Source organism: Callorhinus ursinus, unplaced genomic scaffold (assembly GCF_003265705.2).
Source record: "Callorhinus ursinus isolate GAN/ISIS: 27379988/994484 unplaced genomic scaffold, GSC_fseal_2.0 scaffold57, whole genome shotgun sequence".
In the NCBI taxonomy this organism is placed as follows: Eukaryota; Metazoa; Chordata; class Mammalia; order Carnivora; family Otariidae; genus Callorhinus; species Callorhinus ursinus.
In genome coordinates, this window is record NW_027397119.1 from 890,479 (window position 1) to 918,305 (window position 27,827).

General features: G+C 33.5%; 1 protein-coding gene across 2 annotated transcripts; it reads right to left on the reverse strand.

The window, feature by feature from the left end:
* Positions 1-5: 5 nt before the first annotated feature.
* Positions 6-27,827, reverse strand: F13B (coagulation factor XIII B chain). Of its 2 annotated transcripts, none has more exons than XM_073884481.1 (12): positions 27,758-27,827; positions 23,936-24,136; positions 21,967-22,152; positions 20,154-20,330; positions 19,592-19,765; positions 16,476-16,655; positions 16,203-16,388; positions 14,982-15,164; positions 12,498-12,698; positions 11,381-11,563; positions 4,997-5,210; positions 6-640 (listed from the first exon to the last, which is right to left on the reverse strand). In XM_073884481.1, the coding sequence occupies exons 1-12, from the start codon at positions 27,819-27,821 to the stop codon at positions 520-522; spliced, it is 2,070 nt and encodes a 689-aa protein (XP_073740582.1). In that variant the 5' UTR covers positions 27,822-27,827; the 3' UTR covers positions 6-519. The 2 variants fall into 2 exon arrangements, with proteins under 2 accessions (XP_073740582.1, XP_025711081.1); XM_025855296.2 differs by lacking the exon at positions 6-640 and adding an exon at positions 1,160-1,553.

Here is a 27,827-nt window from a genome sequence, read left to right on the forward strand (position 1 = left end):
CATTTTTCACACATTCATTTATTTAGCATTTAGAGTTTATAAATTGACGGCTCATGAGCCACATTGCTCACAAAATATTTTTAGACTCCCTCTCCACATATAAAAATCAGTAGATTTCACTAAAAAATCAGAAGATATGACAATACTAAATACGTAGTCCCAAGACAGTTACCCACCTTGAGCAAATTTTCTGTTTTCTGAGATATAGCAGGCGCTCAATATTGTTTATTAATGGATTAACTGATTAATTGAAAATGATTAACACTTTTCTATTGATATTTAATTTCAATCAAATTTCAATTTTATAGGATCCACTGTGGACAATGACTATAGCATATTAAAAGAATGATTATGAACTCAAGGACAGTTCTGAAATATACATGTTGAACACTGAATGAATTCATATTTAATCCACAGAGTTAGGTCCAGTTGTCCTTCATTAGAAAATTGAAGCTTGAGGGTTTAAAGAATGTCATCAAGGCGCATGGGTGGCTCAGTCATTAAGCCTCTGCCTTCGGCTCAGGTCGTGATCCCGGGGTCCTGGGATCGAGCCTCACGTCGGGCTCCCTGCTCTGTGGGAGGCCTGCTTCTCCCTCTCCCACTCCCCCTGCCTGTGTTCCCTCTCTTGCTGTGTCTTTCTCTGTCAAATAAGTAATAAATAAATAAATCTTAAAAAAAAAAAAAGAATGTCATCATATTGAGAAGATCTTGAGTTAGATGAACTGAATAGCTTCCAGATAAGAAAATGTGCTATTCTAGTAACAACAACCAGTCCCACTAGGGGGTTTTAGTACCCCAGTAGTGCTATTACACAGGCTTATGAATGAACACTAATAACAAATGGAAGTATAACTGTTACTTCAAAATATTACTTGAAAGTGTAAAATATAAAAATGGAAAGTGTTGTTCTTTTTTTAGCCACGTTCCTTGGGCAACATTTTAACATGTGGATAGTTCACCACCTCATAATTTGATTAACCTTGAAGCTAATACTACAGTTAATTTTTTGAAGTTCTTTACATTTAGAAAGTATAAAGGGCAGTCTTTTCTCTATTTAATAAGGTAAATCCTCTAATATGATGTATAGTTTCTTATCTCTAGTGTTTGGTTCTTTAATATTGACAGAAAGATTGAATTAAAAGTACCAGAAAACCCAATGTTAATGAATATGATAAAAACAAATATCTTGAAGGCAATTATATAACACAATGAATGGATAATAGGAAACAGAAATACTTTGACATGTAGATCAATCTTTTTAACAGAGGGAAAGCATGCAATAAAGGTTAGGTTACATGTCAGATCAGTCAAATTAGAATGGAAACAACATGTTCTGGCTTATTTATAAATAAAAAAGGTCAACATAGACAATTTAGATTCAAATCTTCAAAAGTTAAAACTTAGAGACTTGTAATTTTTCTTCTAAAAATTGTTTTATAAAGGATTTTATGATGTGTTGATACACTATTCTTCTTTTTTTTTTTTTTTGATACACTATTCTTCTTTCTGCCATACATTTTTATGTCCTGAAGGGTTGTTGATAAGACAGCATCCTTGATGAGAAAGAGAGAGAAGGAAGAGAGATTTTTGAAATAAGCACCATTTTTGGTCAAGTATTTGTTATAACTTAGCCCTTCAACACTTCATATAATTAGTCATTGTTTTAGCTAGTTATTGATAAAAGCAAGTAGACAGACTTGGTGATTTATACCACAAATTCCTTTTTCAAATCTCAGTGTCATTTGATAGAATAATGCCATTTTAAACATTTTTTTCTAAGTTATTTACCTCTTTTTCTCTTTGAAATGAGAAATACAAGACACACTAAGACACTTAAACACATATAAAATTTTTCTGTCCTGATTTTACCATAGTTAAAAATTTTTAAAGTTTTCCACCCATGTGTCTCTTATGAATGTTTTTATAGACTGTTCAAAGTATCTAAAAAGTTATCCTTATGTTGTTCATATAGTTCATTGTTCACAATGATTAGAACACAAACACTTTGCCATTAAGTTATTTTTATAATATTCTTTTCTAAAAAAGATTTTATTTATGTATTTCAGAGAGAGAGAGCAAGCACAAGCATGAGGGGGGGGCAGAGGGAGAAACACACTCCCCGCTGAGCAGGGAGACTGATGGGGGGCTTGATCTCAGGACCTGGGATCATGACTAGAGCCAAAGGCAGACTCTTAACTGACTGAGCCACCCAGGCACCCATATTTTTATAATATTCTTAATCAAAGATAAAGTATAATTTCCATTTTATACTGTATCTTTAAAAGTGTCAAAATCCTGATTCTATAAAATGATTTACATCATTTTATTGTATTATTGTAATATTTTATTAAAAACAGGATTATATTTCATTCATCAAGAAATATAAAATAGGGTTATTGTTTTTCTCTGTCTGACTTATTTCACTTAGCATAATAACCTCTAGGTCCACCTATGTTGTCACAAATGGCAAGATCTCATCCTTTTTATGGATGAGTAATATTCCATTGTATATATAATATTCTACATCTTTTTTATCCATTCATCTATCAATAGCACTTGGGCTGCTTTCATATCTTGGCTATTATGAATAATGCTTCAATAAACAAAAAGGTGCATATATCTTTTTGAATTGCTGTTTTTGTTTTCATTGGGAAAATACCCAGAGGTAGAATTATTGGATCATATAGTATTTCATTTTTAATTTTATGAGGAACTTCCATACTGTTTTCCATAGTGGGTGTACCAATTTACATTCCCACCAACAGGGCATGGGGGTTTCTTTTTCTTCACATCCTTGCCAACACTTGTTATTTCTTGTCTTTTTGATTCTAGCCATTCTGACAAGTGGAAGGTGATATCGCATGGTTCTGATTTGCATTTCCCTGATGATTAGTAATGTTAAGTGTCTTTTTGTCTGTTCATGTGTCTGTTGGCCATCTGTATATCTTCTTTGGAAAAATGTCCTCTGCCCCTTTTTAGTTGGATTATTTGGGTATTTATTTATTTATCTTGAGAGAGAGAGCATGAGCAGGGAGGAGGGGGCAGAGGGAGAGGGAAAGAATCTTAAGAAGACTGCACTGAGCATGGAGACCGATATGGGGCTCAATCTTATGACCCTGAGATCATGGCCTGACTAAGCCAAAAATCAAGAGTCGGACACTTAACTGACTAAGTCACCCAGGCACCCCATTTGGGGGGGATTAAAATTCTTCATATATTGGGGCACCTAGGTGGCACAGTCAATTGAGGGTCCAACTCTTGGTTTTGGCTTAGGTCGTGATCTCAGGATCCTGGGATCAGGCCCCACATCAGGCTCCATGCTCAGCGAGGAGTCTGCTTGGAATTCTCTCCTTCTCCCTCCACCCCTCCCCACTAAGCTCACTCTCTCTCTTTCAAATAAATAAATAAATATTTAAAAAATAAAATAAAATTCTTCATATATTTTGGATATTAACCATTATCAGATATATCCTTTGCAAATATCTTCTCCCATTCAGTGGGTTATCTTTTTGTTTTGTTGATGGTTTCCTTTGCTATGCAGAAGCTTTTCATTTTGATGTAGTCTCAATAGTTTGTTTTTGCTTTTGTTTTTCTTTCTCAGGAGACATATCTAGAAAAATGTTACTAAGGCCAAAGACAAGGAGATTACTACCTGTTTTCTTCTAGGAGTTTTATGGTTTCAGTTCTCACATTTAGATCTTTTACCCATTTTGAGGTTGTGTGTGTGTGTGTGTGTGTGTGTGTGTGTGTGTGTGTGTGTGATGTAAGAAAGTGGTCCAGTTTCATTCTTTTGCATGTAGTTGTCCAGGTTTCCTCATACCGTTTATGTCCAAACTTCTTTTCCCCATTGTATATCCCTGCCCCCTTTGTCATAGATTAATTGCCCATATAAAAGTATGGGTTTATTTCTGGGCTCTTTATTCTGTTCATCTATGTATCTATTTTTATTCTAGTACCATACTATTTTGATTACTACAGTTTTGTAGTGTATTTTGAAATCTACAATTGCAATACCTCCATTTTTGTTCTTCTTTCTCAAGATTGCTTTGGCTTTTTGGGGACTTTATATAAGTCAGACAGAGAAAGACAAATACCATATGATTTCATTTATATGTGGAATCTAAAAAAACAAAGAAACAAAAAGCAGACATAAATCTATAAATATGGAGAACAAATTGATGGTTGCTAGAGAGGAGGTGGATAGAGGGATGGACAAAATTGGAAAAGAGGACTGAGTGAGAGAGGCAGGCTTCCAGTTATGGAATAAGTAAGGCATGGGAATAAAAGGTGCAGCATAGGGAATATAGTGAATGGTATTATAATAGCATTGTATGGTGACAGATCATGGCTACACTTGTGGTGAGTATAGCATAACAATAGAATTGTCGAATCACTATGTTGTATACCTGAAACTAATGTAACATTGTACATAAACTATCCTCAAATAAAAAACAGAAAAGAATGAGGAAAAAAAACAAAAAAGTATAAAATATGTACTTTTAAATTATCTTATGAGGAAACACTTTAGTGTTTCCAAGCTCTTACACAGACATGTGTTCCTGAAAATAACTTAATTTTAATCATTGTTATTAATATGCTCTTCTATCAATAGAAAGATTTGTACAACTTTGTTTCCCATCTTTATAACTTATACTTGGACCTATACTGGGAAGTGGGAGAAAATGCAATCTTCTTTCTCAAAATATAGGTTAATTTTTCCACATTTAAATATTGCACATATAAATCAGTTTATTTTCCAAATTGCCAAAGTGTCACAGATATGAAATAGCAAACAGTACTCTGACTTCAGACAACTCAGAAAGTTTGTTGAATTAATTAATACTTCTAGCTTAAAAAATGAAATTATTTTATCCTATATAATGACCATGAAGTAGGAGTTTTGTAGAACCTGTATTTCTGAAATTTATAACATAAAGAATCTCTTGAATAACAATCTGAAGAAAATAATTAGTTGTAGGCACAAGCTTCTTCTTACCTTTCTCTGTGAATGCATCTTGGATATTTTAAGTGCCCTCTGTCACACTGCACTCTGAGTTCAGATCCAGTAATAGCGAACTCAGCTACATACGTATTTCTCTTACAAAGAAACTCAATATACTCGCCATGGAAAATATGTGGTCTATCGTCAAAATCCCATTTAAGGAGTAAATTATTATTTTCCATTTCAACAAAAGATAATGTGCAAGGCTCTGAAAAAATAAAAAGAAGAAAATTATCTTGACACATCTTGGCACTAACAGGAAGCATTGTGGTTCCTATTCATGATGACCTTAAAATTCCCAGACTCTAGTGGCAACTAAGTTAGAATTAATATTTGAGTCAGAGAATATGTTCAAGGCTCACAGAAAACAGTCTGCCATTTGTCTGTGTGGTCCTGGACTTGGAAAAGATGTATGTCCTGCCAGTCACTTAGCTTTATGCCATTATGGTTTTCAAAGATAGTAAACAAAAAGGGTGTTTTTATAAAGAACATTGATAGTTACCAATAATTATTGAAATAATGTTCTTTTTCTTATTTTTTTCTTCAGAAAACTTAAATAAATTCCCCATGAAACAAAGTATTTGTTTGATTATTGGATAGATAAAATATTATGGAAATGTAGAAAGAAGCTGGATTGTTAACAATGACTCAAACTCTATGACCTGATGGCATCCAGAGTGGTTGACAGTTTCCTCTCTTTGAAATTTCCAGTTATCAATATCAATATTAGATTAAGATGTTTTGAATTCTAAGCATTGAAAATATTATTGTGTCCTTTCACTAATTCATTAAAACAAAACAAAATAAAAACTTAAGATAATTATTAGGATACTCAACAAATTCCTTTGATCTTTTTTCATAATAAAAATATTGATATTTTCAAAATGTCAAGTTATTTCAGAAAATGAGTTGTTTGTGTTCTTCTTTGCCTCCTGGATGACATGGCACCAAACAGTAGGTCCTGAGACAGGTTAAAGGTCCAGAGTTGTTAATAAAGCATATAAATCATACAACTGGAATACATTAACAAACTTCTTTATTCAATATTTTCGGTAAGTATTTATTGAATTCCTAAAGTGTCAGATGTTATGCTAGAAGTTCTATAGACAGAATAAAAATGAAGAAAAAGAATCAGAAAGACTCTAAGAGAATCTCTATAGTCACTGCAAAATATCTTTGAAAATTAGGTCAAATAGCACTATAAAATGTTATAGTTCTACAAAACATAAAATTTTAATTAAAACAAGTTAAAAATTAATTCATGGACCTTCTGCTCTCAGCTATGACAGCATAGTCTATATCAGACCAGCTAATCAGAATAGTGACAGAATAGTCTATATCAGACCAGTTTTTTCTACCAAAAACTAGAAAATTTGAAAACTGACACGAAGTACGTATTTCAAGGAATTAGAGCATTTCAAAGGCACTCAGTACTCAAGATGCCAAGGTTCTGGTAAAAGCTCATTCAGATGAGTCCAGCATTCTGTGTTGGGGCATTTCCTCTTGGGGCATTTGTTGATTCTCAGCATGAGCTGAGAGACTGTAGAGAATGGTCAACAGCAAACATAGAGCTAGCAGAGCTTTTGGAAATCTCATGTTGTTGAGGATAGAAACACAGAAGTTTAAGTCAGACATGACAGCCAGGACTTGAGTGGTCAAGAACCCAGAGGAATGGGAGATACAGAGAATGAATGTGATACTCTGCACTGGCTGTTTGTTCCCTTGAAGCATTTGCCTATTCTTGACTTGTGCAAAGAGAGAGGATAAAGAGCCAAGCAGAAAGTGAATGAAAAGCTACATTAAGCTTTTTTGGCAGTCTCCCAGTAATAAGAAAGGCAGTCAAGAATGAGGAACCTTGGTATAAACACCAAACTCTTAGTGAAGAACCCTGCAGGGTTATGTTCTATTAGTAGGAGCAAACAAAGGTCTGAAAATAAGCTTAGAAAAAGCTGCATTTCTAATTAGATTGAGGCCAATTTCCCCTACACTATCAGCCTAAAGAAGAGATGCGTATTCTCTGGAACAAGATGACATCATCGTTTCGAGTCTCTAAAATTTTCCATACATAATATTTGATATTCAATCAACTGTTAACAGAAATAGCAAAAAATTAGGCTAGAAATCGAAATAGGCCTACAGATGATCCAGATAATGGAGTTTGCAGGCAAGGACTTAAAGATAGGTGTGATTAACATGGTAAAGAAATAGATGTTAAGATAAAGTTTTTCATCAGACATCTGAAATCTACAAAAAAAAAGGCATAAAATGATATTCTAGAAATACAAGGATATTGAGAGCTCCATAGATGAGTTTAAAGCAGATTGGACACATCTAAAGAAAGGATTAATGAATTGGAAGATATATCAATAGAAAATTACCAAATGGGAACAAAGAAGATTAAAGGTACCTTCCAGAACTATGAAAAACATAAAGCCACAGATTCAAGAAGTGCTACCAACTTGAAGCATGAAATGCTCAGGGGGCCCTGGGTAGCTCAGTCAGTTAAGCATCTGCCTTTGGCTCAGGTCATGATCCCAGGGTCCTGGAATCCAGTTGTGTATCAGGCTCCCCGCTCAGTGGGGAGTCTGCTTCTCCCTCTGCCCCTCCCCCATTCATGTGCGCATGCTCTCTCTCTCTCTCTCACAAAAATAAATAGATAAAATCTTTTAAAAAAAGAAAAGAGTGAAATGCTCGGAGAAACACATATCAAGGCCCCGCATAAATAGCCTACTGAAAATAAAGGGAAAAAGAATCTCAAAACCAGTAGAGTACAAAAAGAAACTTAGTTTCAAAGATGTACCACTAAGAATGGCATTGACTGGGACACATGGGTGGCTCAGTTGTTTAAGTGTCTGTCTTCAGCTCAGGTCATGATCCCAGGGTCCTGGGATTGAGTCCTGCATCGGGCTCCTTTCTCAGCGGGGAGCCTGCTGCTCCCCCTGCTTGTGTTCTCTCTCTCTCTTTCTCTGACACATGAATAAATAAATAAATAAATAAATAAATAAATAAATAAATAAATAAATAAAATCTTTAAAAAAATAAAGAATGCAATTGACTAACAAAAACTACAAAATGCAGGGGTGCCTGGGTGGCTCAGTCGGTTAAGCATCTGCCTTTGGCTCAGGTCATGATCCCAGGGTCCTGGAATCAAGCCCCACATCAGGCTCCCTGTTCAGCAGGAAGCCTGCTTCTCCCTCTCCCGCTCCCTGATTGTGTTCCCTCTCTCGCTGTCTCTCTCTGTGTCAAATAAATAAATAAAATCTTTAAAAAAAAAACTATAAATGCAGAAAAGGATAAAAATGACATCTTCTAAAGCATGGAAAGAAAAAGGGAATTCTATCTCTGGTAAAATTCCTCTTCAAAAGTGAAGGAAAACCAAGAAATTTGCAAGCAAACAAAAACTGAGAAAATAATAAAGAAATAATATTTTTCAGGCATGTGCAAAATGATCCCAATCAGAAATAGCAACAAACAGGAGAAGATGAGAAACGAATCACTGACAAACATATCAAGAAGTCTTAAAGAATATTTTTGGAAAACATAATATTCACTGTATCTTTGGGACTTAAACAATATGTAGAATGAAAATGTATGACACAGTAATACAAAAAGTGGGAAGGGTAAATCAAGCTAAAGTGTTCTGGGTCTTGGAGAGGTGGTATAAGTCCTAATTTATATTCAACTGTAATAAGTCATGATTGAATTATGTAATTTATGTGATAACAATTTGAAAGGAATCCAAGAGAAAAGAATAATCGACAAGCTAGTAGAGAGTGACATGGTTTAAAAAGAATTGATTTACCCAGAAGAAAGCAAAGAGAGAGAGAGAAGAAGAAAGAACAGAAAGGATATATATCAGTACTTATATAACATGTATATGGACAAATACTATAAAAAGATGGTCAGACTAAATAAATATGCTTTAAAGTAAACAACTATATATTGCTTGCAATATATACACATTAAAAGTAAGAAACCAAAATGTTGAAAGTTAAAGAATGAAAAAATATATGCCTTGTAAATACTTGTTGAAAGCTTGTACATCTAAAGTAGACTTCAGGCAAAAACAAACAAAAACAAAGTATTAGTATAGATAAAGGAGGACTCTTTTAAAATTACACAGGGCCAGTACACCAAGATTTAATATGCTTGAATTTGTGTGTACCTAGTAGAATAGCATAAAAAAACAAAAGCAAAAATTGAGAGAATACAAGAAATGTTTTTAAATGCACAGAGTATAAGGGACTTTAACATACTTCTTTTGGTGACTGATAGAAAAACAGACACAAATCAGCACAGATATGAATGAACTTAATATGCAGCAACAGTGAATCCAACAATGACAATTATTTGTTTATGTCAAGTACAAAAGAATGTGTACCTACAATAAATAAATGCTTGTAATAAAGTAAGTATCAATGAATTTCAAAAGACTTATATAATTCAAAGTGTGTCTCAATGGATTCAAATTAGAAATCAATAACGAAAGGAAACTAGAAAATCTTCCAATGCTTAGAAACTAAAAAACAAACTTCTACATAACTCAGAGTGCATACAAGATATCAAAAAGGGTATCATGTATTTTTTAACTGGATGGCTGAATAATGATAAAATTCCAAAATATAAAAATGAGTGGGATAAAGTTGTGCTCAGTAGGAAATTTAAAGATATAATTATATCCATATTGTATCATTAGCAAATTAAATTAAATTTTCTTTAAAAATCCTTTAAAAAAGAAAGGCTGAAAATCAGTAATATAAGTATCCACCTAAAAAGCTAAGAGTAATAAAATAAATTTAGGAAATTAGAAGAGAGAAAAGAATGATAAGAATTTAAATTATTAAAATAGTAAGCAACATTTGATGAAAGGGTAACAAATGTAAATACTAGTTGTTTGAAAGGCCTAATAAAAGTTATAGACCCAGGGCCTGGATGGCTCATTTGGTTTACTGACCAATTCTTGGTTTTGGCTCAGATCATGAATGATCTCTGGGTGCTGAATTAGAGCCCTAGGTTGAGCTCCAGGCTCAGTGGGGAGTCTGCTTTCTTTCTCCCTCTCCCTCTGCTCCTGATTCTCCCCCTCTCTAAAATAAATAATCTTTTTTTTAAAAAACCCCAAACTTAAAAAAAAAAGACAGTAATAGACTCTTAGCAAGCCATGTCAAGAAAGAAAGAGATACAGCTTAATAGCAGTAAAAACAAATGACATATCACTAAAGGCATTAAAAATAATGTAAAAGGATGTTGTAAACAACATTATGTCAACAAATTTGACAATTTAGATATTATCAACAAATTTCTATAAACCACCCTACGAAAACTGACAGCTGTCAGGATCTTTCTTTAGAGAGAACTTGATGTTCAAATGGCATGTTTGGTGGATTCTTACAATTATTAAGGAAGAAATGGTACCAATCTTACACAAATTCCAGAGAATTGAAAAAGAGGGAGCTTACCAATTCACCATATAAGGAAAGCAGAAACTTCATACCAAACCCAAAGGAAAATAACAGACTCATCTCTCTCATAAAAATAGATGTGAACCTTCTAAGTAAATATAAGCAAATAAAATCCAATAACATGTAGAAAGCATAATTCATCACAACCAATGTGATTAATTACAGGAATGTAATCATGCTTTAATATTCAAGAAGAAGAAATATAATTCCAGGAGGAAAAAGCAATAATGTGATTATTTCAATAGATAGTGCTAAAATTAAACTCACAAGATTTTTTTAAAAACTCTTAGAAAAATAGAAATTAAACTTTCTATATTTTTAATTTGATTTTGAAGTATTTATAACACTGTAATTAAAGATGAATTGTTGAAGGTTTTATTTATGAGATTGGGAAACAAGATACCCACTACATCTTCTGCTCAGTATTGTACTCAAGTCCAAGCTGGTGAAATAAGATAGTAAATAAGTTAGATATGGAAACAAAAAAATATTTTCTTTTTATTTAAAGATATGCTTTTTTATGTCTCCTGAAAATTTTCACTAATAAGGCATAACTTGCTTTAACTTTCTTTGTTTCCCCATTGCACTCATGTTTTCTATTATAGTACCAGTCACATGGTACTAAATGATAACTGTTAACATATGTACCCACACCACCATGACTTATTCATCTTATAGCCCCATAAAACACCAGTGCTTAGTGTATGGTTTGTATTTAGTAAATATTTGTTAGGGCAAGATGGACTATAGTTATTTACGATCTACAGGAGAGAATAGAAACCAGTGATGAAATAGGCACACTGGTACACAAATATAGCAAATTAAGCATTATAGTAGTATTATATTAACTAACAGACGAGAAAGTGGGAAAAGATATGGTTTTATTTTATTAAATAGGTGGATATTTTGTAGTACATACCTAAACACAATGGTGGCATAGTCCACACTCCCTCTAAACAATAGGACTCCCTAGATCCTTGAAGGAAATGGTGATCAAAACATTTGTATTCTACTGAGGAACCATTTTCATAGATGTCTGATGTTGAACTAATTATGACTCCATTTTTAATAAGTGGAGGAGATACACACATTCCTTTAGATTCTGAAAAAATGATTTTAAAAGCATACAATGAATTTCTATAAAAAACATCCAATACTTTAATAATTGCTATAGATATAAAATAAGATAGGGACTCCTGGGTGGCTCAGTTGGTTAAGTACCAACTCTTGATTTCTGCTCAGGTCATGATCTCAGGGGTGTGGGATTGAGCCCTACCTCAGGCTTTGTGCTCAGCGTGGAGTCTGCTTGAGGATTTCTCTCCCTCTGCCCCCCCCACCCCCCCATGCTCTCTCTCTCTCTAAAAAAAAATAAACAAAAAGAAATAAAATGAGATACTTCACGTAAAAGCATTTTTAAGATAGCTGTCAAATTTTAACTATTGAGAGCATAGTTCTACAACAACTTCATACTATAAAATTGATTATTGTAACTAGAATCTCATTATAATATTGAAAAATATATTTAAAACTGGCAAAGTATTAATAAACATTATTATATTTTTCCCTTTTTATCTAGATGTGAAAATGTATGAAACCCATTTGAAGCCATGCTTCCTGCATGTATTCTCTTCCATTTTTTTCTTATTAAAAGTAATAGTTCCATATCCAAGCAGCACACAAAATCTTTCAATCTGATCAAGCCCTTTTCTGAAACAATACTCTCCAGCAAACCCCAAGAAAAGCAATGTTTTCCAGAGTTGTTGATTGTTCACATTAGGGGGATCAGTCCTCTGATAGTCTGGTGATATCTATAAGATCTATTAATTTCTCCCTTTATAAAACTGACTTATTGGAATTAAAAGATGTCAGCATAGTCATCCTATTTAAGTGTATGTGCTTACTGGAAATTGGTCAGATCATTCCCAATTTATAGATTAGAAGATGATGGTGGTGAGTTGGGTAGGGTCTTTCTTATACTTTGCACCCAGGGTGGTGATATTGATCACTTGAGAAATTGTCAGAAAGCATTGTTTTACCTTTTCTAATACATAAAGGATATCTCACTTCTCCTCTATTGCATTGTACAGATAATTCAGACAATGAGGTTGATGGAGATAAGTCGTATCCTTGTTTACATACAAAATCTATTAAATCTCCATGTAAGACCTTTCCTTCATACTTCCACTTCATCTCTATGTTATTTCTGTACATGTAATCCACATTAATAGTACATGGCTCTGTAAAACAAAATGTTCTTTTAAATTATTTATTCATTTGACAAATATGAAGTTTAATGTATTTTTGAAAGAAAAATTTTGACAGGTATCAAAAGCAAAGTTTTATATTTAACATTTACATTATTAAAACTCCTCACACATATACATAATATACACTTTATTGCTATCAAATGAATTTATACATCTCTTATTATTATTGTTATATTATAAATTAAAACCACTTAATTTGAACACTAAAAACTATTATCTAAGGGGCGCCTGTGTGGTCCAGTTAAGGGTCTGCCTTCAGCTCAGGTCATGATTCCGGGGTCCTGGGATCGAGGCCAGCATAGGGTTCTCTGCTCAGCGGGAAGCCTGCTTCTCCCACTCCCACTCCCCCTGCTTGTGTTCCCTCCCTTGCTGTCTCTCTCTGTCAAATAAATAAATAAAATCTTAAAAAAATTATTTAAGCTAGAAGAGATGCACTTTATCATTGAATAAAACAACCTGTGGCCACTAGAAAATTGAAAAATGCTCAATTTAGTATACTTAAATAAACCAAATGAAAGATATTAATATATATTAAAAAGTTAATATATTAATACTTAAACAAATCAAATGAAAATAAACTCAATTGATTAGTACTTAAATAAACCAAATTAAAATAATTTTAATTGTTGGGTTAACAATATATGAAGATTAAAATATTCAAGTTGACAAGGATTAAGACAACTACTCTTTAATCCACTGATGGTAGAGTGGATTAACTTTCTGAAGGACAATTTGGCAATGTTGAAAACACACTAAACTTCCATCAAAAAGTGACTAATTTAATTATGGCATATCTGCATTATGGAATACTAGGCAGCCATTAAATTGTATATTGTAGAAGTATACCCAACCATGTTCATAATATAGTTTGTGGGAAAAAAACGAGTTACTAGCCTCTCATGACAGCATATATTTTTTGTAAATATGTGTTGTGTGTGTTGTGTATGTGTGTGTGTGTGTATAAAAAGGTTTAGAAAACCATTATCTAAGTCATTAATAGCATTTATTTCAGCCCAAGTTACTGATATTTTCTGTTTTCTTCTAGTTGCTTCTATATGATTATTTTTTTTGGTAAATAACAATGATTTGCATTTATAGTTTGAAATGCTAATATTTATAATTAAGTGACTATTTTATTTTAACTTAGAGAAAGTTTATGATACCATTACCTATTTGTAAAAGTTACAACGTAACAAGTTCATTGCAACTGTAGTGACCAATTACATTACTTTTAAATGTAATTCTGACTAGCAAAGTTAAAAAATGAGGCAAATCTATAGGCTTGAAATGAAAGGTGAATATTATGTTTTGAAAGTTATCTCAAATGAGATAATTATTTAGATAGTTCTCTTAAATCTCCACTTGAATCATTAATGTTAGTTATACCACGTCTTTCAAAATACATTTAAAGTATTAATTATTAATACTAATTAATTAATTAATTATTATTAAACTATAAACATGTTTTTATTTGCTCAACAAAATAGAACAAAGGTGACCATCCAAGTGAGGAATTGACAGCCAAGAAAGCTATTAACAATATGCTCTACCAAGGAAAGAATTGGATGGATTATTCTCCCCAAATGACATTCTGGGGATAATATAGGGAGAGATGCTAAGGATATCAGTTAGGAAAAAAGTAATCAGTCACAAAAATGTGAATCTACTTAAGGCCATTGAAATGAACACTGAAAAATGGCTAACATGGTAAAGTTCTGTTGTTCAAATTTTACCACAATTTTTTAAAAAGTAGTAGGTAAGAACTAATGTAGTTTTAGACCCTCTGATATTAGATATTCTGCTTACAAAAATGAGAAGGAAAAACACTTTGGAAAAAAAGATTTATACAAAAATCATCATTCCCATGCTATAAAATGTTATATAAAAAATCACATAAAAATACAAATGTAATGGTATAAGAAATTCAATGGGTTGTTATGAAAGGAATAAGTTCTAGGGATCTAACGTACATAATGGTGACTATAGTTAACAATATTGTTTTGAATACTTGAACGTTGCCAAGAGAGTAGATCTTAAATGCACTCATCATAAAGACAAGAACAACAGTAGTACAACTATGACTATGTGAAATGAAGGGAATGTTAATTAACCTGATTGTGGTAGTCATTTCAAAACATATGTGTGTATCAACTCATGGCATTGTACACCTTAAATTCGTATGTTATATGTCAATTGTATCTCAATAGAGCTGGGAAATTTTTTAAAAAAAATACAATGTGTTCTCTGTCTTACCTAAGCAAATAGGTGGGGATGACCATCTTCCTTGTTCACAGTGAGATACTTTTGCTCCACTCAGTAAGTAATATTCATTGCATCTATATTCCACCGAGGATCCTGTTGTGTAGCTTGCCAATAATCCATCAACAACAGCCCCATTTATTACATCAGGTGGAGGCTTACAATTCTCATTATTTTCTAAGAAAAGAGGTTATTTTAAAATTCATATGAATGTATAACAACCTAATGATATCATATAGTTACTCATACTCCTGTCCCTCATTATTTGTATTACATAGTTTAGGACAGTTGATTTCTAAATTCTCCAGAAATGAGAAAAATGTTATTCAGACCAAATATTTTAAAAATTTACTAAGAATAAACAGTAAATGTTTTGCCTAAAAACACATATCTGTCACTTTTCTTATGAAGGAATCATGATACAGATATTCTTAAAATGTATAGAAAGGTAAACAATAACCTGAAGATTATGGTCAATTCTGAAACTATTTTTTGTCATTATCCACTTTTATTTTTTAATTCTCATTCTTTTCATCCCAGATCTCGGTCAATCCATGGATGAAATTGTCTACTTTTTCTCTCTTTAGTTTTTCTTTTACTCTGCTCATTTCTTTAGCATCCTCAATAGCTTTTCTCTTATGCAATAAATATCTTAAGTAAACATGTTTGTGGAGATCTTTCTAGGAGAGATCAAGAAATGAGAAGGGTGACAGGAACTGTAGCACCCAGGAGTGGGTGTGACCATAGCCTGGTTGTGCGTTAGTGAAACAAAAGACCAGGGACAGGTCTCAGAATGGTGTAGGGCTCAAACTGGCCAGATGCATAAGTAATATCAGAAGGATTGACCCAAAGGCAGGAACAGAGTGCTCTAACATGACTTTGTAGGACATGAAGGAAGAGAAAGAAGATCATGATCAAGGCCAGTCACCCATTCCACTGTTACTTATGTGCTTTCATCTAAAGCTCAGAAGTCATGGTGTCAAACAGGTCAGATAAGAGTGCTTAGTTAGCACTAATGTATATTCAAAAAAATTTTTTTAGTTTCCCAATTATTTATATTGGGTTAAATTCTAAGAAGGCTGCATATACACAAAAAAAGTAGCAGAGTAGGTGCTGAATCAGTGTGTTTTCTAAGAAATATGTGGATTAAATAAGGAAAATGAAAAATTTTTACACAACAGGCTCAGCTATCGCTGGTAAGTGTAGCATACATACCAACACACTCAGGAGGATGTGTCCACTTCCCACGTTTACAAGTTATTTCTGTTGATCCACGAAGATGATACCCACTTTTACATTCATATGCCACTTTATCCCCATTGTAATAAATTGTAGAGTCCAGGTTTGCTGTACCATTCTCAATGAAGGGTGGGTCCCCACAGGCTGTCTTCTCCTTTTCTTCTGAAAAGAGACCAATTAAAGAGAAGAGACCATTTGGCTGTACATGCAGACTTAATTTTAGGGAAAGCTGATTAAGGTGTTGCTAACCAATGCATTTTGGAGGTTCTGTCCACTTTCCATTTTTACAACGTATTTCTTCTGATCCTTGTATCTGAAAATTAAGTTCACATTCTACATGAACTGTTTCTCCATCACGATAAGTTGTTGAATATCTTTGAATTTTGGAGTTTAGAGGCAGAGGCGGAGGAGGACATCGATTTCTTCTTCCTTATTAAAAAAAAATCACCATATTTGGTCATATAATTACAAAAAATAATATGTAGATTTAATAAGCACATTCATAGAGCCAAGTACCATAGGAAGTATGGAAGACAGACCCTAAGGTCACCCCCTTGATCTCCACTTTTGATGTTTTTGATGTTCACTTCCTTATGTGATAACCCTCCTCATAAGCAGGAATTGTGACTTGCTTCTAACCAATGAATGCAGCAAAGAAAATGGGAGTATGTGATTATGTATGCATGATATGCAACAGAGGATGGTAAGGCCATTCTTGCTGAGAGACTATTTTCCTGCTGATTTTGATAAAAAGCAAGCCCCCACATTGTAAGTTTCCAAATGAGGGGGCAAGGGGCAGAGGGCTGCCTACAGCTGGCAGCCAAGAAGAAATTGAGGCTCTCAGTTCAGCTGTCAGCCAAGTACTCAGTGCTACCAATAACCATGAGTTTGAAAGCAGATTCTTCCCCAGTCAAGCCTCAGATGAGACTGAAGCCCCAGCTGACATTTTATTGCAGCTTTGTCCAACAGGAGGGCAGAGGAGCCAGATAAGTTAGGCTCAGACTCCTACAGAAATTATGAAATAATGCAAGTGTGCTGTTTTAAGCTGCTAAATTTGTAATGGCATTGTTATGGACCAATAGAAAACTAAAAAAGCAAGCAAATTAAAACAGCATTCATTACCTCCTCTAATCCTAAAATAACTTTATTAAGCAGGGATAATTTTTGTCTCATATTATAGATAAATAAACTGAAACTTCTGAAGTAAGTAAATTAACTATTAAATGGTGGATCTGTTCTTGTACCTATGTCCATATGAATTAAATAAAATCTGTTCTTCAGTATTCTAAAACACAGACTGTCTTAATTTTTTATTGCTATTGTGACAAATTATTATAATAAAGTGGCTTAAAATAGCACAAATTTATTCTCTTACAGTTCTGGAAGCCAAAAGTCCAGAATCAGTTTCACTGGGCTAAAATCAAGTTGTCAGGAGAGCTGCATTCCTTCTGCAAGCTTTATGAATCAGCTTCTTTGCCTTTTCAAGCTTCTGGAGGCTGCATGCGTTCCTAGGCACATGACCTTTCCTCTTATTGCTCCAACCTCTTGCTTCCATTCCATTGTCACATCTCTATTCCACTTCTGTAGTCAAATTTCCCTCTGCCTCCCTCTTATAAAGAGGCTTGTGATTATATTTAGGGTCCACATGGATAATCCCAGAAATTATTCCTACCTCAAGATCTTTAATTTTATCACATGTGCGAAGTCCCTTTAGCCATATAAGTAAGGTAACATTCACTGGTTCCGGGGATTAGGATGTAATTTATTATTATTCAGCCAACTGCACTGCCTACCATACATCTAATGACTATTTACTAGCGAAAATAACAGGCACACTTGCATGCTAATTTGGATGGGGGCTGATGGAGTAGATTTTAAGTAGGTTTACCATTTATTTCTGAAATAACATGCTAGAGACAATTTGATAACATTCTTCTTCTCTACTGTTAGACCAAAGTTCTTGGGCAGGACTGGAAAATTAAAAACTAAAATAAAAACATTGAAGTTATCATTTGGTGCATTTAAAGAATTAGGATCATTCTGGGCAATCTCATTTCATACCCCTGGTCATCTCCCTCTTCCACCCCCTCCTAGCATTTGCTTCAAATCTTCACCCCCTCTTCCAAGTTCCACTTTCCTGTCTTCCTCTTGTCTATCAATAATGACATTAATTTCTATATCGCAGAGAAAATAGAGGCTATCAAGACTTTTACCTCTCCCCATTCCCCCAAATCCTCAAACTCCTTTTTATCTTTCAGTGCAAATGTTATCCATCACCTCCAAAAATGGTATCCCACACCATACCAATCAAAATCTTCAGGGTTTGTTCAAATACTTTATACCTGACTTGATTATATTTGTCACATTATGTCAATTACTTTTTCAAATTTGTTCCCTCTGCTAGGCTTGGACTTCCTTCATATCTCATTGTAGGTATGTTTAAATGATGCTTGAATTGTTGTTTCCCAATAGGTGATCATACTATCTGCTTGGACATGTGCAGTGGTAGAAACTTACCATACATAGACATTACATTTTAGGAGAGTTCTTACTCGAGGACCATAGTTTTCATTTTTACTCTGGGTAATATTCTCCTGATTTTTCTGTTCTTTACCCACACCATTTTGAAGACTGTTTTTTCACATCAGGAAATATGTAGCCAAATAGGAAAGATGCCTCACAAAGCTGCCAGCTTGGGATAGTTGGGTCTAGTAATTCCCAATAAATATTTTATTCCTTATAATAAGAGAGTTTAAAAGTTATATCCACTTTACAAACTAATGCAAAATTTAAGATTTCTTCCAGATTAAATATTGCTGAAAATATCTAGCAATGATTTAAAAGACCATACTTATTTTTAAAAATAGCCCTCCGCATAATACCCCCAGTTCCATCCACGTCATTGCAAATGGCAAGATTTCCTTCTTTTTGATGGCTGAGTAATCATAAGTCAGTCAGAGAAAGACATATACTATATGATTTCACTCATATGTGGAATTTAAGAAACAAAACAGATGAACATAGGGGAAGGGAAGGAAAAATAAAAAGACGAAAACAGAGAGGGAGGCAAACCATAGGAGATGCTGCCATAGGAGACGCTGAATTCTAGGAAACTGAGGGTTGCAGGAGGGGAGGTGGTGGGGGGATGAGGTAACCGGGGGATGGGCATTTTAAGGAAAGCACTTGAAGTAATGAGCACTGGGTGTTGTATGCAACTGATAAATCACTAAACTCTGCCTCTGAAACTTAAAAAAAAAGCACTCAGGACAAGAATTAGATATCATCAGAAACATTTTTTTCATAGACATTAAAGCTGATTAAGACATGATATTTTATTTGTACGAGTGTGAAATTTTAAAAATTACCTTCACATACAGGAGATTCTGGGTACCAACCAAAGTTATAGCACTGAATTAAGTCAGATCCACTTAGATAATAATTTGTATGACAGAAAAACTGAACTACATCTCCTTCTTCATATGTTTGCTTTATAGGATGAAAATAACCATTTTCTATTAATCTTAAAGAGCACTTTAATTCTAAAAATGAAAGAACAAATAAAATACAAAAGTGTTATTTTTTCTGTTGAACAAAATTCACCTACTACTTATATTCCATATCTGGAATAGAAATTAGTAAATTTGCCATATTTTGTTATATATAACAAAAGCTTGTCAATTCCTATATTTATTAAATATCATTAGGCTTATTTTAATGTAATCTGAGCTAAAAGAAATTCTTTTTCTATTTGAGATCTTTAAGTGATCAAAGCCTATGATCAAAATAATTAAAACCAGAAGCAAAAAAAAAAAAAAAAAACCCAAAAAAGTATGAAAAATGAAACATGAGTGTGACAATTTATATACACTTCTGGACGAGAGAAAGTTTTGAAAATGAGACTAGATTGTCTTTAAAATGAGAACCTACTGGTACATTTTGGTGTGAGAGACCATCCATATGTGTGACATTCTACCTCCTCGGTCTTCTTTCCTCCAACTGTATAGTAGCCAGCAGCACATTCATATTGTACTTTGTCCTTCACTTTGAATGTTTTCTGCGTTGTGGAATAATTTCCATGGTATAATTCAGGGACCAAACATGTTTCTAAAAAAAAAAATCAATGTTATTTATTTTATGAAATTTATCACTAAAACTATAATATTAAAAAGAAATCTCAAAATGTATTTTCACAAAATCTTAAGCATATTTGGCTGAATCCACCTTTGGCCAAATTGAAAAACAGCCAGTTTGCCTTTGTGTCTCTATTTCCTTTTTTTTAATACACCTTGTGTCTTAATGCCACCAGTCTTCTATTCTTGAAATTCTACTCTAGTATACTTGGCAGAAGGCCACAATTCAACTGAAGCCTTGTACAGCTTTTTTGATTCTGTGCCATCTGAGGATTTGTACAATTTAAACAACTAAAAACACACTAACAAAGTATACATATTCAAATTATTGGATTATTTTAAGTATGCCTGATATTGGTTTACCAATAAAGATAATGGGCATTATCTTGAATTCTTCTCTAATAAAGGAAACAGTAATTTATATATGTTGCCAGAAAAAGGTCTAAAGTTTTTTTCATCCTATTCCATTCCACTCTTTTTTTTCTAAGATTTCATTTATTCACTAGATCCTATGGTAATTCTATGTTTAATTTTTAGAAGAACTGCCACCCACCCAAGTGTCCATCAATGGATCAATGGATAAACAAAGTGTGTATATATGATATATCTATATATGTATATGTATATTTATATACATACACAATAGAATATTATTTAGCCATAAAAAGAAATTAAATTCTGATGCCTGCTACAACTTAGATGAATCTTGAATACATTATGCTAAGTGAAATAAGTCAGACACAAAAGAGTAATATTGCATGACTCCTCTTATACAAAGTACCTAAAATAAGGAAACTGATAGAGACAGAAAATAGAAGTTACCAGGTACTGGGGTAGGGTGGGGGATAGAGGGGTTTGTTGTTTAATGGGTACAGAGTTTCTGTTTGGGTTGATGAAAAAGTTTTGGAAATAGTAGTGATGGTTATACAACATTGTGAATGAACTTAATGCTATGGAATTGTACACTTAAAAATAGTTAAAATTTCATGTTATGTATATTTTACTGCAATTAAAAAAAAAAGATCAAGGTTTGCCAACGGTTGGTGGAAAGGAAAAATGGATGAATAGGTTGAACACAAGGGATTCTTAGGGCATTGAAACTATTCTGTATGATATCTTAATGGTGGATACATGTCATTATACACTGGACAAAATCCACAGCATGTATAAGATAAAGAATGAACCCTAAAGTGTGAACTTCAATTAATGTATCAGTATTGGCTCATCAATTACAACAAATATACTACACTAAATGCAAAATGCAAATAATAGGGGAAAGTGTATGTGGGCAAGGGCAAGAAGGGGTACATGGGAACTCTCTGTATTAGCTGCTCAATATTTCTGCAAATCCAAAACTGCTCTAAAAATAAGTCTATTAATATTAAAAAAATTAAATAGGAACTAATGGAGTAGGTGAGTTGTGGGAATTGAGAACTCTTGGGTTAAGGAAACACCTAACATTTAAGAAAAACAATATAATATCAACTTCTTGCATTTGCAGACATACTGAAAAATTAATTCTATTAAATAAAAATGCCTATCAATATAAGAAAGTACTAGCCTCGCAGTCTCTTATCTTCAGTTTTGGGAAGTGATTCTTAAACACATACCATGTTCCTTCTTACAGGTAGGTTGAGAAGACCATCCATCAGCAAGACACTGAACCACTTCTTCATCCTTTCCTCCAGTGGTTTTATATCCTGAATTACAACCATAACGCATGTTCTCTTGAATTTTGTACACTAATGTTACATCAGAGATGTAACCATTTTTCAGCTCAGGCTTAGTGCATTTTTCTATGGGAAAAAAATCTTTGCTTAACTTGGTGAAATTAAGCTTGTCTTTTACTTAGTTGTAAAACCAAGGCAAAAGTTTAATATTTTTCTTGGAATTTAAAGGAGAGAGAAAAATCTCACTCAATTCCTTGATTTGATTTAATTTTGGAATTATCCTGCATGTTCTGCATCAAATTTCTTCAAAAACTGATTCAACTTCACAATGACATTCTTTGTGCTTATTGACTTCAGTTCTTGTAGTGACTCCCACCCTATCATATCTACTTTTAGAAAATATAACAGAGCTCTTTCACTAACTGTCATTAATGGCAAATGGAAGGAATTTCATTTGGATTTACTTCCTAATATTTTTAAATCTACTGTGTTTGACAATTTTTAACACCATGTAACAAAAGCACATACCCAGCTTATGGATCCTTAAATAAGTCTGCAGATACCTTAATGTGAAAACTTTGTTCATTCTTTTTTTTCTTTTAATTCAGCCACACAATAAGTCCGTGTAGCCAGTCCATGGTCAGGCTGTGTAGACCGTGACTGAATCATAGACATGTTACTCAAAACCTTTGAGTTTGCAGAGTTATTTTTTATCAAATACTTGCAACAATGTTGTGTTAGATAATATATGTACCTCAGCTCAGTAATTTTTTTAAGCCCTACTATTAGACCCTCATAACAAACCAATTCAGAAAGGTTAAGAGACTTATCCAAGGTTAGTATTAAATATATGTAGTACTTGCTGTGTGGCAAGCACTTTATATGGATTATCTTAGTGAAGCAGGTTTATGCCCATTTTATAGATGAGAAACTTAGGCTCACAATGCTCACTTTCCAATGGTGGAGCAGAATTCAAAGGCAGGCAGGTGAACTGCAGAGCTTGTATCTTAACCATTAGACTACATGCTAAACCTGAGTTCTTCTCTTCTGGTGCCTATTTCAAAGCTCTTGCTAATGTTAAATTTATTTTTAAGCTCTAGTTATGAATATTGCTTTCTTTCTTTCTTTGAGTTAATCTGTGGTCTATGTTAATACTAAATGTGCAATGCTTAAATTTATGGTCTGTTCTCAAGTCATGGAAAGGATCATTATTCTAAATGGATATGGTCACTAGATATATTAAGCATGGTAACCATCATACTCATTTCCTCTTCCAAATAAAACAAACCCAACTAAAGCCTCTACTCTGCAAAACAGAGCTTAGAGAATCTTTTGTTCAGGAGAGGTCAGCTGATCTAATGGAAGCCCATTAATAGTTTGACTATAGGGTAGCCTGGCATGAAATAATGAGATGAACCAATCAGATTTCCTTTTTCTAAATTTGAACTCAAAATTCAGAAAACACATTTTTCTGAATTTGTGGGAGAAGTTGGCACACAAAGGAGAGATGAGTCTTTCAAAGGATAAAACACTGGAGTAACAATTTTATTCTTCCTAAGTCCAGTGTCAAGCATTTTTCTGGCTTCCTATGCATTATTATCTGTATAAGTTCCTCATTCCTTAAAGTAACTCATTTGCATCTGTTTCTTGCAATATGATAATACCATTTTCAATAATTATCCGTATTCTCTTTATAGGGTATTATTAAAAACAAAGACAATAACACTTTAATAAGAAATATTATTTACAGAATTTCAAAATATGTCTTCATTTTGTAAAAGAGACAGTGGGCCTGTAATTTGTTCTTATCGACCAAAAGGTTTCACCACCCACCAAGTTTTCTTGGACCTTTATGGACTGATCTCTTTAAATATTATAAACATTTTGTGGACACAGCCCACAGACTCACTGAAGCAACGTGGTTCTGGAGACCAGCCCTCTTGGGTACATGTGATTCGCTCCTCTTGTTTCCCAGTTTCAGTGGTATAACCAGCCAAGCAGGAAAACAACAGTTTTTCATTTATTCTCATTGGAAAGTAATAGTTTTTAAAAGAATAGTAATATTGGGCAATCCTTCCATTTTCCACACTAGGAAGACCACAGGGTTTCTCTGAAATGAGTAAATATCAAGCTGAAAACTAAAAAACATATCTAAAACCATGGAATGTGTGATCAAATGGCAGTAAATTTTTAAATTCAAAGTGTTTGCAGTGACTTTAACTCGTACTTATTTTTATTACCTGGCTTTTTAAGGGGATTCTGTGGCAATCTTTTTCAGTCAGAATTAATCTGCTAGCAACCCCAATAACCAACAGTCAGAATAAAGCTGGTCAGGCTACTTCCTCAGGGATGCTTTCCCTAACTTTGTAACACAGCACTTTCTCATAGACATATAATGCAAGCTGCATATGTAATTTTAAAATTTCTAGTAGTCACATTAATAAAAGGAACAGTTGAAGTTAATTTTAATAATACATTTTATTTAACCCATTAAAATATTAAAAATGTTTTTCATTTTTTTTCTTACTAAGTCTGAACTCCAGAGTGTATTTATACTTACAGCCCCTCCCAATTTGGACTAACCACATTTCAATAGCTGTATATACCTAGTGCCTACCATACTGGACAGCAGGGTTCTAGAACAGATGAAGTTCTACTTAAATAGGCAAACCCACAAAATTTTGAAATGAATGGCTTTTTTTAAATAAAAAGACAGAAAACTAATTAAAAATAATTATAAATAATAAGAAAATAATTAAAAAATAAGTTTAAAAAAATCTTATTTAATAAATTTAAAAAATCTTGCTCGAGCAAGAGCTTTACAAAACAGGACATGTAAATGGTCACAGACCTCATAAAAAGTACTCGGCTTTCTTTGGCAATATTAAGGCAGAATGTACGCATGCCATTTTTAAAAAGCACTCATCCCTTATGAACACTGCTGCAAAAATTCTCAACAAAATAGTGCAAACAGAATTCAGCAGCATAGCAAAAGGATCCATGAGCACGTGGGCTTTATCCTTGGAATGCAAGGATGATTCAACATATGAAAATTGGTCAATGTTACACACCACATCAACAAAATGAAAGATAGAATAAAAGTATTTATCTGTGCACTCAAAGACATGTAAAAGAATGTTCATAGCAGCACTATTCATGTAGTCCCAAACTGGAAACAATCCCAATGCCCATTCCATGGAAGAAAAGACAAACACATTTTAGACATGCATTCAGTGGAATATTATACAGCAATGCAATGCTGAATATCATGCAGCAGTAGTGAATGTTGAATAGTGAATCTCACAAACATATTACTTAGTGAAAGAAGACTGTCACACATAAGTAAATATTATATGTACTGACATAATTTTTTATTGAGGTATAATTGAGGTTAACATTATACTAGTTTTGGATATACAGCACAATGGTTCCACATGTATATTTGCACATATTACAAAATGATTTCACAATAAATCTAGTTAACATCTGTCACCACAGAGTTACAATTTTTTTCCCTTGTGATGAGCACTTTTAAGAACTGCTCTCTTAGCAATTTTCAAACACACATGGGGCGCCTGGGTGGCTCAGTCGTTAAGTGTCTGCCTTCAGCCCAGGTCATGATCCCGGGGTCCTGGGATCGAGCCCCGCGTCGGGCTCCCTGCTCAGTGGGAAGCCTGCCTCTCCCTCTCCCACTCCCTCTGTTTGTGTTCCCTCTCTCACTGTGTCTCTCTCTGTCAAATAAATAAAATCTAAAAAAAAAAACACACACACACATGTGAACATATACAGGACAAGTTGTAACAAGAAATAAGGTGATTATATGACACATTCATAATTCTAAATGTTATTTGTGGTTAGAAGGAAATTAGAGGTAATGATGTGTCCATCACAAGTAAGATGGATAAGTAAAATATCTGAAACACTATGCAGCAGTTAAAAGCAACAGAATAGATTCAGCAGCATGGAACTGTATTTAAATGATAGCAAGTAAAACAAAACAGTACAGAGATCAAACTGATGGCAAGCTTTCATTTATGTGAATGTAAAGCACATACACAAAAGAAGACATAATTCAGAAAGATAGTCACATATCATATTTAAGAATATATCAAACACACAATAGTGGCTCCCAGTTTGATGTAGGGGAAATGGAATTCAGGGTCAGGGATAAAGGGAGGAAGTGTATAAATAAAGCAAAAGTGGAAACTTTCATAGGCCAATGATGATTGCCTGCCACAAAATGAGAAGTACCATTAATTCAACTCTTGCCCCGAATATTCTTAATGGGGATGAGAGAAAGCATGGAAAGATGAGATTATTGTTAGCTTGTTTGTTTGTTTGAGTAAAAGAAGGTTATAACCGTATAATAATTAGGAAATTATCTGGGAAATGCAATGTCTTTTTTTTTTTAAGATTTTATTATTTATTTGTCAGAGAGAGAGAGCACAAGCAGGGGAAGGGACAGGAAGAAGCAGGCTTCCCACTGAGCAAGGAGCCCGATGCGGGACCTGATCCCAAGACCCTGGGATCATGACCTGAGCTGAAGATAGACGCTTAACCAACTGAGCCACCCAGGCATCCTGAGGAAAATGCAATGTCTTCATGGTATATAGATGACAGAGAATTATATCAGCTGGTTTTTCCCTATTTAGACAGAAAAATAAAACCAAAGGAAACTATTCATGCAAAAATTATCTTATTATAGAATTGAATGTATCAAATAAGATGAATTCTATTTATTTCACTTTCATAATCTTAATTGCAGACCTTTTTTGGTAGGAAATTTGTAGCAAACTATTACCTACAAGGCAATTATAATCCATAGAATATTTTATTTCAACAGATTCCCTAAGGTGTTTATTTTAGAAAAGTCTTACTGCTGTGGTTTCCTCTTTTGTATATTCACTCTTGCTGACACCTAATTATCCTTTCTTGTTTCTTATCCCTACAGCCTAATAACACTATTAACTCTTCCTAAATAACCCACACTTATTTATTGCCTGCTTCACTCACACTTATTTACACACGGAGCTCTGGCTATAAAGATTTCTAAGAGTTAGGGAGTCCATGGGTATTGGTTTGGACAGTCCTAACTTATACTGGTGTCTCACATAATTATTAATAGAGCTCCATTTCACTCTCAAAAATGTCCTTATCTGCATAACCAATTATACAGTCCTCCTTCTAATCACTACTTACAAATTTCAACCAATGAATAAATTAGGATAAAAATCAAAGGGTGAAGATTCAAAAATCTTGATGATTCATGGCTATTTCTTTTTCAAATCTCCTACACTAAGCTCTCACTTTATGAACTTTATGAAGAGAAAATTAAAATTGTACAAGCTGTGCAATGTTAGGAATAAATTCTAGTATGAAATTAGAATTAAGATTAACATATGACTTCTAAATGGTGGTACTGTTAGACTGAAAATCCTTTAAAGTGTTTAGATCCTCACCTCCTATGTCATAAAACCTAGAGATACAAAGCTGTTTTTTTTTTCCTTTTTTGTCTTTTGTTTTTCTAAGTTTGTCACTCTAAGAATAGTTTACTAGTTATGCCCAAAGGAAAAAAAAAATCTGCTTATGTATTTATAACAAATTATAAGAAGTATGCTTTTTATAAAGTTGATACGTAAAAATGAAAGACTATAAAAGTTCAAGTTAAATGAATGTTAGAATTTCCCTTTATAATTTTTAGAGAATAAGGAATATGAAAAATTAATTTTACCTCCTGCATAGACTTCTCCTGAGATGATTAATATGATGATAAAAGCCAAATCTTTTGACCTCATCTTCAA

Coding starts and splice junctions, on each gene's coding strand:
- F13B (XM_073884481.1), bottom strand. CDS start 27,821: ATGAGGTCAAAAGATTTGGCTTTTATCATCATATTAATCATCTCAGGA. Junction 22,153..23,935: donor TCCAGAACCACGTTGCTTCA/GTGAGTCTGTGG, acceptor TTTTTCCCATAG/AAAAATGCACTAAGCCTGAG. Junction 11,564..12,497: donor TCCTTTATGTATTAGAAAAG/GTAAAACAATGC, acceptor TCATTTTTTCAG/AATCTAAAGGAATGTGTGTA.